Source organism: Loxodonta africana, chromosome 3 (genome assembly GCF_030014295.1).
Source record: "Loxodonta africana isolate mLoxAfr1 chromosome 3, mLoxAfr1.hap2, whole genome shotgun sequence".
NCBI lineage: Eukaryota > Metazoa > Chordata > Mammalia > Proboscidea > Elephantidae > Loxodonta > Loxodonta africana.
Genome location: NC_087344.1, coordinates 97,628,048 through 97,641,020, shown reverse-complemented (window position 1 = coordinate 97,641,020; position 12,973 = coordinate 97,628,048). Strand labels below are relative to the sequence as shown.

Below are 12,973 nucleotides of genomic sequence, written 5' to 3'. Positions count from 1 at the left end.
GCAACTGACTAATGTCACTCAGCATAATGTCTTCCAGGTTCCTCCATGTTATGAAATGTTTCACAGATTCCTCACTGTTCTTTATCGATGCATAGTATTCCATTGTGTGAATATACCATAACTTATTTATCCATTCATCCATTGATGGGCACCTTGGTTGCTTCCATCTTTTTGCTATTGTAAACAGTTGTGCAATAAACATGGGTGTGCATATATCTGTTCGTGTAAAGGCCCTTATTTCTCTAGGATATGTTCCAAGGAGTGGGATTGCTGGATCGTATGGTAGTTCCATTTCTAGCTTTTTAAGGAAGTGCCAAATTGATTTCCAAAGTGGTTGTACCATTTGACATTTCCACCAGCAATGTATACGTGTTACTATGAACATTTTAAGCAAAGAAGAAAATGCAGAGTGTATGCTCGTCACCTGGCTCTTTTCAATTCTAATATTTTGCAATATTTGAGTCGCATTTTTAAAGAAATGAAACACTGAAGATACAGTTGTGTACCCCTTGCTTATCCCATTTTCCACACACCCACTCCCCAGTCTCTGGGCTCACTTCTCATTCTTTCATTGTTTCCTTTCTTGAGCCCTCCTTCCTTCCGGAGCTAACCATCACCATAGCCGACCTTTCTCTGTAATTTCTGCATTCTGGTTCCTGTGGGGCTCCAACCTCCCTCTGAGGAGCAAGAGCTATACAGACTCTCTTCCAGCACTGCCCACTGTCTCTACAGGCTGACAGTGGCCAGCCAGAAAGAAGAATGAAGACTCTTCCCAGCACAGTGTCAGGCAGCTTTGTAGATGCTACGCCACAGGATCCTCATGGAGCTATAAGAGGTAACCAGCATCCTTGTTATACAGAAAAGGAGGCCAAGGGGAAGGACCTGCCCATGGTCACTGGCTAATAAGTGGCAGTGAAGAATTCAAGTTCAGGCTGTTTTCCTACAGCAGAACAGAAGCAACTGTGACCACTTCCACTCCAAAACTACCTAGGAGACTTGCTAAGGAAAGGAGGAACTGGTGGTTAATGGATAAGTTGTGGGGTTTTCAGGTTGTGGGGCCACTGTTATGCTCCACACAGTTAGCTATTTGTTCAATCTTCCTGAAACTGGAACTTTCTAAAAATATTCATACAAGTAGGGGAAAGAAAGAAAACAAAAAAAGAAAGGAAAACCCAAGGAACAGGAGCCTCTAACCTCTCTCGCACCTTCAATCCTCTACCAATCTTTAACTTATGTACACAGTTGCTGTCAGAAGACCTGGATTCTAGGTCCAGCCTCACCACTTATAAGCATGTGACCATGGGCAAGTCCTTCCCTTCCCCTCCCAAGGCCTCTGTTTCCTCATCTGTAAAGTAGGGATAATAACACATTCCCTTTTCTGCCTACTCCCCTGGGGAGATAATGGGTGTAACAATGCACTTTTTCTAGATATTCTAGGTATTCCTTGCCTCCTGGAGGTTGGGGGATGGTTACAGGAAACAGGCTGTTAGTGGGAGCCTTTGGACAGCCCTCCGCTCTAGCACCAGCTGCTTGGACCTGACCTTCAGCCATCCCACTATCACAGGCTTTGTGCAGAACCCTTTAATGATCTCAAAGCATTCTCACATTCCTGAGATGGTTGATAATGATAGCTAAGATTATGAGTACCTACTATATGTGCCAAGCACTATCTTGAATCCTTAAAATAAATCTGGATGGTAAATATTCCCCTTTTTTCTTAAGCACAGTTTTATTTCTGCATTCTGTTTTTATAAATCACACCCTTTAATATAAAGCTGCTGTGTTGGCACTGGTCTGTTGCCAGGGAGAATCATGTAATCAACAACAGTTTATAAAACAGCATGAGAAGAGCTAGTGAAGCATGAGGTTCAATGGAGGGAAAAGCATGCTTTCAATAACAAGGAGGGAATCATCCTTTTCTGAGAATGGGGGAATGTAGGCATTCTTACCCCCATTTTACAACTGAGAACACTGTGTTTTCAGAAGGGTGAAATAACTTGCTCAAAACCACACCCCACTGAGGAGTACAAAGCAGGGATTTGAGCCTAAGTTTCAAGGGATGCAAAGTCCCTTTTCTTTCAAGCACATCACACTGCTTGCGTACAGAATCCCTGGCTGCTCCTGGCTGCATCAGACCACATTCATCCTCCCTATGGCCCCAAGACGACAAAAGTATGGGATCCAGCATAAAAGCAAAAACAACACTCAGGGCATTACCTAGTCTCCCTTGTACTTGGGTGTTTGCAGAGTAGGTCAGGGTGGTGATATATGTACATGGCTGCATGGGTGGTGAGAACTGGACTGAGAGAGAAGAACTGAAATGGTTAATATGAACACTCCTGTTGTTGTTGTTGTTAGGTGCCGTCAAGTTGGTTCCGACCCACAGTGACCCCATGCACAACAGAACGAAACACCGCCCGGTCCTGAGCCATCCTTACAATTGTTGTTATGCTTGAGCTCATTGTTTTAGCCACTGTGTCAATCCACCTCGTTCAGGGTCTTCCTCTTTTCCGCTGACCCTGTACTCTGCCAAGCATGATGTCTTTCTCCAGGGACTGATCCCTCCTGACAACATGTCCAAACTATGTAAGACGCAGTCCTGCCATCCTTGCCTCTAAGGAGCATTCTGGCTGTACTTCTTCCAAGACAGATTTGTTCGTTCTTTTGGCAGTCCATGGTATATTCAATATTCTTTGCCAACACCACAATTCAAAGGCGTCAATTCTTCTTCGGTCTTCCTTATTCATTGTCCTGCTTTCACATGCATGAACACTCCTAGGAGAGAATATTGATGCTATAACATTCTGGGCACAAGTCAATATTAATTAACCCAGTAACCATCATCGGGTGCCTAATATATGTCAGGGAGCCTCTGGGTGGTGCAAATGGTTAATGAGCTTAGCTGTTAACTGAAAATCCATCCGCAGCACCTCAGAAGGAATGCTTGGTGATCTACCTTCAAAAACTTAGCCACTGAAAGCCCTCTGGAGCACAGTTCTGCTCTGACACACATGGGGCCACCATGTGTCAGAACTGACGCCACAGAGCTGGTACTGGTAATACATGCCAGAGCCGGGGCTATAGGGTCTCTAAGAGTGAGAATCAACTTGACTGGGTTTGGTTTGGTTTATTGGGGGCTACAATGTTCAGATGTTGTTCCTGCCCCTTATATACACTTGGCAAACTCAAGTTCACGGGATTATTTTGTTAAATATTTTAAAATTAATATTTAAATAAAACAGAGATAAAGCCAGCATGTGATATTTTGCAGACCTAGGCAGGAAACATCCAGAGAGAAGGGAGAATCAGAGCTATGTCTGTGCTTAATGAATTCATCATAGAGTTTGCGTGTCTGTTGGTGAAAGTCTTGCAAAGCTACACAATTTAAGGAAGTGGGGAGCTGGGGGTTTGGGGTTGGGAGGTCCCTAAGATTATCTTTGGTTCACTCTGTCTTCCCACAGAGGATATAGAGGCTGGGGCTAGTAAGTAGCTCTTTAGCCCCATGCTCCTTCTATCCTTGTCCTCCCAGCACCTAACATGAATGTATGAGGCAGAGGTTTGGAGACTCCAGGGCACTGGCCCGACTGAATAAAGTACACCCATCTGCAGCTGTCCTAGCTGAGTAGCCAGCAACATCATCATATATGTTCCTTAGGCCTGAGAACCTTCCCCCATCAGCTTTCCTCTTGCCAGTCTGGGACCTAGTGAGTGGCTCTCCCTGAGTGGTACAAACAATTAAGCACTTGACTACTAACACAAAGGCTGGAGGTTCAAATCCACCCAGAGGCGCCTCAGAAGACAGCTATGGCAATCTACTTCCAAAAGGTCACAGCCACTATGGATCACAGTTTTACTCTGACACACGTGAGGTTGCCAGGAGTTGGAATCAATTCTCCAGCAGTTGGTTTTGTTTTTGTTTTATTTTCTTGTCAGTTGTAGAGGATGATGGCTACATGGTCAGTAGCTTTAAAGGTGAGAAAACAGGATTCCCGTTTCCATTGCTATCCAGTGGTCTAACTCATAGTGACCCTATAGGACAGTGCAGAACTGCCCCATAGGGTTTCCAAGGAGCAGCTGGTGGATTTAAACTGTTGGCCATTTTTTTTTTTTGAATTTTTATTGTGCTTTAAGTGAAAGTTTATAAATCAAATCAGTCTCTCATATAAAAATTTATACACACCCTGCTATACACTCCTAGTTACTCTCCTCCTAATGAGACAGCAAACTCCCTCTCTCCACTCTCTATTTTCATGTCCATTTGGCCAGCTTCTGACCCCCTCTGCCCTCTCATCTCTCCTCCAGACAGGAGCCGCCCACATAGTCTCATGTGTCGGCTTGATCCAAGAAGCCCACTCCTCTCTAGTATCATTCTCTATCCCATAGTCCAGTCCAATTCCTGTCTGAAGAGTTGGCTTTGGGAATGGTTCCTGTCTTGGGCTAACAGGTCTGGGGACCATGACCTCCGGAGTCCTTCTAGTCTTAGTCAGACCGTTAAGTCTGGTCTTTTTATGAGAATTGGAGGTCTGCATCCCACTGCTCCCCTGCTTCCTCAGGGGTTCCCTGTTGTGTTCCCTGTCAGGGCAGTCATCGGTTGTAGCCAGGTACCATCTAGTTCTTCTGGTCTCAGGCTGATGTAGTCTCTGGATATGTGGCCGTTTCTGTCTCTTGGGCTCATAGTTACCACGCGTCTTTGGTGTTCTTCATTATCTGTTGCTCCAGGTGGGTAAAGACCAATTGATGCATCTTAGATGGCTGCTTGCTATGAACTGCCAACCTTTTGATTAGTAGCCAAATGTTTAACCACTGTGCCAGGATAGATATTTAAAAGTAAAAACGCAATCTAACAATTTTACGGTGTCTTACAGTTTACAAAGTGTACACATCTATTATCTCATTAATTCAGATTTGATTCACAGAATAACCCATGAAATAGATAGTATTGTCCCAATTTTACAGATGCGAGTACAAGCCCAGACAAGTTAGTGGTTGCTGTTCTGGTATGTATAAAGAACTAGGAAAAGCATAAAGAGGGAGTATCCCACTTAGTACAACAGGGAGGGACTTATCAGGGAAGGCTTCCTGGAGGTGACATAAGAGTTGAATAGGAAAACACAATTACGCACCAAATAGGTGAAGAAAAGGACACTCCAGGTAGATGACTTTACAAAGGCTTGAAAACAAGAGGAAGGCTGGAAAAGGTTGGCAGGAGCAATATGCTGATGACAGCAGCAAGCATCTACTCACTGCTTACTCTGTGTAGATGCTGTTAGGATACCGTTCTCAGTGGTTTGTCTACGTTAATTTTCACACCTGCCTTGTAAGGTAGGTACCATTATTATATTTATATCATCCATTTTACAGGAAACTAAGGCACAGGGAAGTAGCTTGTCCAAGGTCATATGTAAATGGACTTATGTGCCAATTCAGGAGTATGAATTTTATCCTGAGAGTCAAGAGCCCCCCTTGAAGGGTGTTTAGCAGAGAGATGGGCACAGATTTGTGATTTAGAAATTCTGCTCTGAAGCAGAGCGGATTGAGTGTTGAAAAAAGGAATAGGAGCCTGACTAGGCTATGAGTCCAAGGAGGGCTTGAGCGGAGACAGTGGGAACAGAGCAGAGGAGTATGGCCATAATACCAGACGCTTATGGGTAAGAAATTGTCCCTCACACATCTCCGTTTCCTCTACCTGTAAAGGCAGAATAATGGTATTTCCATCTACCTGTCTGAGGAATTGCTTGAAAATGAATGAGGCAAGGCTGGGTTGGCTTTCATGTGCTAAGCCGCACCCTCTGACTACTGCTGGTGCTTGTTAAATGCTGAATATATAAAATGTGCTTTGATGGAGGAGTTGGGAATAATTATACTTTGCTAATTATTGTTAATTTTACCACTTTTTTTAATTATTGTTAATTTTACCACAGCTTTGAAACCCCAGACTTTCTCAATGATTCAAAAAGAGATTGCAATTCCACCATCCCATTAAAACAGCCACACAGTGGCAGACAAGCAATTTCTCACAGACTCCATTCTTTCACTATTTGAAGTGGTTCAGCTACTGCACGGGACACAGAAAAAGACAAGCAATGATTTGGCCTTTTAGAATAAAATTGTAAAAACAACTCATAATCTTGCTGGTTCTTTTAAAGACTTTGTTCTTTTTCCTCTCCTTGCACTCAATATATACATAAATATTACATGTTTGTGTGCGTGTAAGGAGCCCTGGTGGCACAGTGGTTAAAGACCCCATGGGGGCAGTTCTACTCTGACCTATAGGGTTGCTATGAGTAGGAATTGACTGGATGGCAATGGGGCTGTGTGTGTGTGTGTGAAGGGGAGAGAAAAAAAAGTGATTAACAGAAAATTTAAAACATTGGACACAAGGACATCCGGTTTTACCCATAAGATGGTGACAGAACTGCTTCCCTGACCTTTCTTAAGATTCTGCACTACTTTGTTTCCACAAACACTTATGTAAGGTCCCAAATCAGCCACGTCAGGTACCAAAGACCCCTCCTAGGAATCTGAGGAAATAAACTTACTTAATAGCTTTTCTCCTCTGGGTGATCTTGGGCCCGACTCTAAGTCTCAGAAGCGTCACCTCTAAAATGTACCTGAGAGGTAGTTCATACCTGTCAGGGCTGCCATAAGGATGAGATGATGTTTATGAAATGTAAACTATATCAATGTTTGCTATTATGAACTGGGGAGAGAAGAGAGGGAGTGAAAGAACTTGAGGAGGGGGTTGGGTATAAAACCAAGAACTAAACTCTTGCTGTGGAGAAAACTGCCCTATAGTGTTTTCTTGGCTATAATCTCTACGGAAGCAGATCGCCAGGCCTTCCTTCTGCAGTGCGGCTGAGTAGGTTTGAATGCCAACCTCTCTTGGTTAGTAGCCAGAGCAAACCGTTCGCGCCACCCAGGGACCTCTATGGGAGGGTGAGAGATTATGAAAGGAGAGAGAAAAAGGAAGGAAAAAGTCTGGAGGAAAAAAAAAAAAAAGACTGTCCGAACCATACTTTCCAAAGAAATGTCTGAGAATTCCAGCCCCAGAGAGGAGCCTCCAGGCCTGAGGTCCTCGGCGGGAGGCCGCGCCGAGGGCGGGTCCGTCCCCAGGCGTGGCCGGGCGGGCGGGGGACGGTTCCCCGCAGTCTGCAGGTGAGTATCGGTTTTCCTCTCCCTGGCTTTCGGTCCGGGCGGGACCAGCCTCCGCTCCCTGATTCTATCGCGGGCGGCGCAGGGCTGGCTCAGCCTTCCGTGGGGACCGGGGGGAGGTGGCGGCAGGATGTGTCACCCAGATACCAGGCGTGAGGCGGCGGCCGAACCAGCCGGACAGGTCGGGCGGAGTATAAGAGGCGCAGGGAGCGGCCGGGCGGCAGACGCCAGGAGGCAGTCCTAGACCGCGGAGCCGGAGCCCAGGCCAGCTCCCGCGCCTCGCCTGCCCGCGTCCCGTCCGCGCCTCTCGGCCCCATCATGGCCCGGGCTCGGGCCCTCCTCCTGCCGCTGCTCCTGCTATTGGCAGCGGCGACGGGCCCCGCGGCCGCGCAGGACAGCTGCACGTGCCCCACCAACAAGATGACCGTGTGCAGCTGGGACAGCCAGAGCGGCCGCTGCCGGTGCAAGGCGATCGGCACGAACCACGACGTCAACTGCTCCACGCTGACCTCCAAGTGCCTGCTGCTCAAGGCGCGCATGCAACGGCCCAAGGGGGGGCGCGGGCTGGTGCGGCCGAGCGAGCACGCGATCGTGGACAACGACGGCCTGTATGACCCGGATTGCGACCGAGAGGGCCGCTTTAAGGCCCGCCAGTGCAACCAGACGTCGGTGTGTTGGTGCGTCAACTCGGTGGGCGTGCGCCGCACTGACAAGGGCGACCAGAACCTGCTTTGCGACGAGCTGGTGCGCACCCACCACATCCTCATCGAACTGCGCCACCGCCCGGCCGCGCGCGCCTTCAACCACACGGACCTGGATGCTGAGCTGCGGCGCCTTTTCCGCGAGCGCTACCTGCTGCAGCCCCGGTTCGTGGCGGCCGTGCACTACGAGGAGCCCACCATCCAGATCGAGCTGCAGCAGAACTCGTCGCAGAAGGCCCCCGGCGACGTGGACATCGCGGACGCCGCCTACTACTTTGAGAGGGACGTCAAGGGCGAGCCGCTCTTCTCCGGCCCGGATACCTTCGACGTGCGCGTGCGCGGCGAGCCTCTGGCAGTGGAACGGACCCTCATCTACTACCTGGACGAGAAGCCCCCCCGGTTCTCCATGAGGCGCCTCACGGCCGGCCTGGTCGCCGTCATCGTGGTGGTCGTGATTGCCCTCGTCGCCGGGGTGGCGGTCCTGGTGATCAGTAACCGGAGGAAGTCGGGGAAGTACAAGAAAGTGGAAATCAAGGAACTGGGGGAGTTGAATAAGGAACCGAGCTTGTAGGTACTGGGCGGGACAGGGGGTGAGGCGGGGTACTGGATTTCAGCATCGTCCCAGATTGAAGTGAGTAACGCTTCTTGATTTTGGCCCAAAGGAGATATTTCTTCTCCGAAATCTCTTGCCCTCCCCACCACCAAGTTTAGTAAATACTGTTTAGAAACTTTTCTAAAATTCCCTCCCTTTCGGTCCAACAAGACACCTGATTCCGAGAGTTAAAGAAAGGGTGGCGTTGGTTATGTACGAGAAGCCAGTGAATGACAACCCAGGCAAGCATTGTTTGCAAGTGATGGAGTCGATTTTGAAGGTTTCAACGGGTGCAGATGAGAAACTGTGCTTTTACTGGCTTGGCCTTAAGGTCTCTGATTAGCTCCACTTGTATCATGGCCTTCCTGATGGAAAGAGGACTTTGTTAATTGGGCCTATGTAGTAGCCCCATTTACCATCGTTTGTATTACCCACCACATATGATTGTCATCAGGAAAGAATCCTGTTTCAGCTGCCTGAATACAATTTAGATGTTTCTGTTTGAGGGCAGACTCTGCCCCCGAAACTCAGCGTCAATTCTTCAGCTCACCCTTATTAAAAAAACAGCACCCTTATTACAGCGGATATTAGTAATCTTTCTTTTGTAGAATGTTTGTACATATGTTTTCTTTGATAATGTTGCTGTGATTTTTAAAAAAACAAAACAAAACATGAATTTAATAAAATACGGAAAAGACACAAACCAAAAGATGAAGTTTGTGAAAACGTGCACCAGATTTTATACCGCTTTGGTCTCCTCTAATTTCTCATGATTCAGGTTTTTTTATTTCAAATTCTAACCCTCTTGCAGGTGTGGGTATTTCATATTGCCATACTGATTATTTTCTGAGATGTCCTTACTTCAAACTGCAGAAAGGTGGGCCAGAGGGAAGAGGCTAGAATTAGCTGCTGGGTGGGGGTGTGGGGGAGCAGCCCTTGGTTACCTCTAAATGAGGGTGCTCACCAATGAAGAAGTAAAACCTTTTAGTTTCACGAGCTCTTATCTCCTTTGAATCCCAGTCCTATTCCGAAGTAGGTGGTACTATTTCCACTTAGCTCTTGAGCAGATTGCTTAATTCCAAAGTAAGGTAGCTCTGAAAGAGTTTAATGACTTTGCCTAAGAATTACAGCCAGTCTGTAGTGGGCCCTATGCTCAGGCTGTGGACAGGCTTTCCTAAGATGTTTACCAGGAACTTGCTTTAAAAAATTTTTGTTTCCCGTCAGCTGTAAAAACTAGCCCCTTGTCTCCTTTACGAGTATTTCCTCTTTCAACTATTCATTTCTGTAAATCTAGGTATATTAACAGCTCACTGGGCAGGGGAGCCTATAGATAAACGAGTTACTACAATTACTGGAAAACCGGTGCGGCAATAGGTGCTGAAATAGGCATGTACAAAGGAGGGGGTGTTGGGCATATCACGTACCAGTTACAAACCAGTTGCCCTCAACATGGCTGTCTAGTGTGTCAGAGTAGAACTGTGCTCCATAGGGTTCTCAATGGCTGTTTTTTCAGAAGTAAATCGTCAGACCTTTCTTCCAAGGCACCTCTGGATGGACTCAAACCTGGTTGGCAGCCAAAAGTGTTAATAGTTTGCACCACCTAGGGACTCTGGCATATCAAAGACCCTGGGGGGCACAAAGGAAACCCTGGTGGCATAGTTGTTAAGAGCTACTGCTGCTAACCAAAAGGGTGTCGGTTTGAGTCCTTCAGGAGCTCCTTGGCAACCCTATGGGGCAGTTCTACTCTGTCCTATAGGGTCGCTGTGAGTCGGAATCAACAGCAACAGGTTTTTTTCCTTTCAGGTGGCACAAGCAGTTTGTGATCAGCTGCTAACGGAAAGGTTGGTGGTTCAAATATACCCAACAGTTCTGAGAAGAAAATGTCTGGCCATCTGCTTGCATAAAGATTACAGCCAAGAAAACCCTCTGGAGCTGTTCTGCTCTGTAACACATGGGGCCGCCACGAGTCAGGGGGTGACCGTATGGCAGCTGACAACAATAACAACGAATTAGCCAAAAGTAGCAAATAGGTAGATCCAAGACTTCAGTTTCTTCCCTGTACTCCATCTTATGCCCCTCCTCCTACCCCTACTTTACGGTCAGTTCCTACCTCTGAGGCTGTAACGTCGTGGGGCAGGCAGCTAACAACAAAAAGCACTCAGTCACTGCCTCACTGCCTCACTGCCTCAGGTTTGCAGCAGCTGTAGCTGGTATGTGTTTGTAAAGTTGTATGTGTGGACATTCTGGTTCCAAACATTTGAGTTCTTGCTTCAGACCCCAGACCTCTAAGGCTTAATAGTGGGCTGGCTCTCCCTCAGTGGGAAGGACAGCAGAAGTGCCTGAGGATAGAATGGCCTTCCCAGGTGCTTTCCACTCCCTGAGTCACTGAAGTGCCATAGCTAAAGGGACCTTGGCAGTTAACTCTGACCTAACCCCTCATTTTACAGATGAAAGGGTGAGTGGTTTCTCAAGATCAAGATTAATGTTTCAGGGGCACAGCTGGAACTAGAAAGTCTCTTGATTCCTAGCCTAGTATTCTTTTCTCTACACCACACTGCCATTGTTTCAAGAACCACTTCAAAAAACTATCACTTGCCTGCGTAGAGATAAACAGATTAAGTAAGAATTGAGTGGGCAGTTGAACAAAGGGGGGAAAAAAAAAGCCCATTGCTGTCAAGTGGGAGGCTCCCTGAAAAAGCCCGTCCCTCCCCCATCAGAGTGTCATTCCTGGATAACTTAAATTTCTGCATTAACTCTGGACTATAAAGCCTTGTACTTTATAGCACTTGATCGTTCACAAAACACTTTCGTACATACATACAACCTTCTTTGACAGCCCTAATGGCGCAGTGGTTAAGAGCTTGGCTGCTAACCAAAAGGTTGGCAGTTCAAATCCACCAGCCACTCCTTGGAAACCCTATGGGGCAGTTCTACTCTGCCCTGTGGGGTTGCCGTGAGTCAAGATCAACTCAATGGCAATGAGTAATCTCCTTTGAGACATTGACTTGCTGGAAATACCCCGGTTCTTGACAAACCTGAGTTCAAATTCTGCTCTACTGGGCAAGCAATTCACTTAACTCTCCTCAATTTCCTCATTTGTTAAATGAAACTACTAATCTCACTATTGCAAAGATTAAATTAGGTAATTGATTATAAGGGTCTAGAACAGTCTGAGAGGCATTAGTTCAGTGGTAGCATGCTTACCTTTGTTAAACATAATCAAAAGTCAGCAAAAATTTGAACATAGGTTTATTCTCAGCAATTATACTATATGCATATAAAAGACCATTTTGGTTCCAAAAAAGCATATGGCTTGAAAAAGCTAGGTATAATGAGGCTTATAAAGAGAAGCCAAACCAAACCAGTTGTCATGGAGTTGGTTTCAACTCAGAGTGACCCTATAGAGCAGAGTAGAACTGCCCCATAGGGTTTCTAAGGAGTGGCTGGTGGATTCCAACTGCCAACCATTTCATTAGCAGCTGAGCTCTTACCTACTGCACCAGGGCTCCATAAAAAGAAGAGAAGGGAGAGCTATAGAAGATCAACCATTGGCTAATCTTAACATGATTGGTTGAACCCTGCCTTCTCCCTTTTACTGAGATCAACTGATATCAGGTCTTAAGATGGTTTCTGGCCCTCCACCCAGTCATGTATTTTGAAATTCAGATTCAGCAAGCCTGCCTTCAAACTGGAAAGAAAAGGCTAGCTACTTTGTGGGGAAGAAAAGCTGCTGGCAGAGTCAATCCTGGTCAGGAACTTCTTTACAGTGAATATTTAATTTCGCGGGTGAGAAAACCCAGAAATCAAAACAAACTCCCTGCTGTCATCTTTGACTATTCCATGTGGGAGACCTGGGTTCAGTGCCCAGCCAACGTACCTCGTGCACAGCCATGTGGAGCCTTGCCTGTTGCCCTAATGCTGAACACGTTTCAGCGGAGCTTCTAGACTAAGTCTACTAGGAGGAAAGGCCTGACGATCAATTCTGAAAATCAGTCAATGAAAACCCTATAGATCACAGTGGTCCGATTCTCAGCGAATCATGGGGATGATGCAGGACTGGGCAGCGTTTCATTCCATTGTGCGTGGGGTTGCCATGATTCAGGAAGGAGCATGTTAACAATTCCACAGCAGTAAGTGCAGCCAGAGAACAGCCTGCATACGTAGTGAGAGTTCCGTATATCCTAAAATTTCTCCTCTCCTCTAGAGTTTAGCTGCTAACCAAAAGGTCGGCAGTTTGAATCTACCAGCCCCTCCTTGGAAATCCTATACAGCAGTTCTACTCTGTCCTATAGGGTTACTGTGAGTCCGAATTGACTCAACGCAATGGGTTTGGGTTTGTAGTGTAATAGAGGGCATAGATTATTATATCTGTTTCAACATCAGAAAACAGGTGCAAAGAGGTAGAGTAACTGGTGAAGCTCATGATCACATCGTCCATGTGCCAAAGGCAGATTGAACCTTTGTCTTTGGCTGTTGTCCTGTGCACCAAGCAGCCTAATGCAATATTTGTTTTTCAGGTTAGACACAC

General features: G+C 46.6%; 1 protein-coding gene across 1 annotated transcript; it reads left to right on the top strand.

Annotated features, from left to right (window-relative positions):
* Nucleotides 1-7,386: 7,386 nt before the first annotated feature.
* Nucleotides 7,387-9,177, top strand: TACSTD2 (tumor associated calcium signal transducer 2). Its single transcript, XM_010591329.3, has one exon. The coding sequence runs from the start codon at nucleotides 7,471-7,473 to the stop codon at nucleotides 8,422-8,424; it is 954 nt and encodes a 317-aa protein (XP_010589631.2). The 5' UTR covers nucleotides 7,387-7,470; the 3' UTR covers nucleotides 8,425-9,177.
* Nucleotides 9,178-12,973: the final 3,796 nt, after the last annotated feature.

Bases quoted from the DNA above. Each gene is read 5' to 3' on its own strand.
- TACSTD2 (XM_010591329.3), top strand. From the start codon at position 7,471: ATGGCCCGGGCTCGGGCCCTCCTCCTGCCGCTGCTCCTGCTATTGGCA.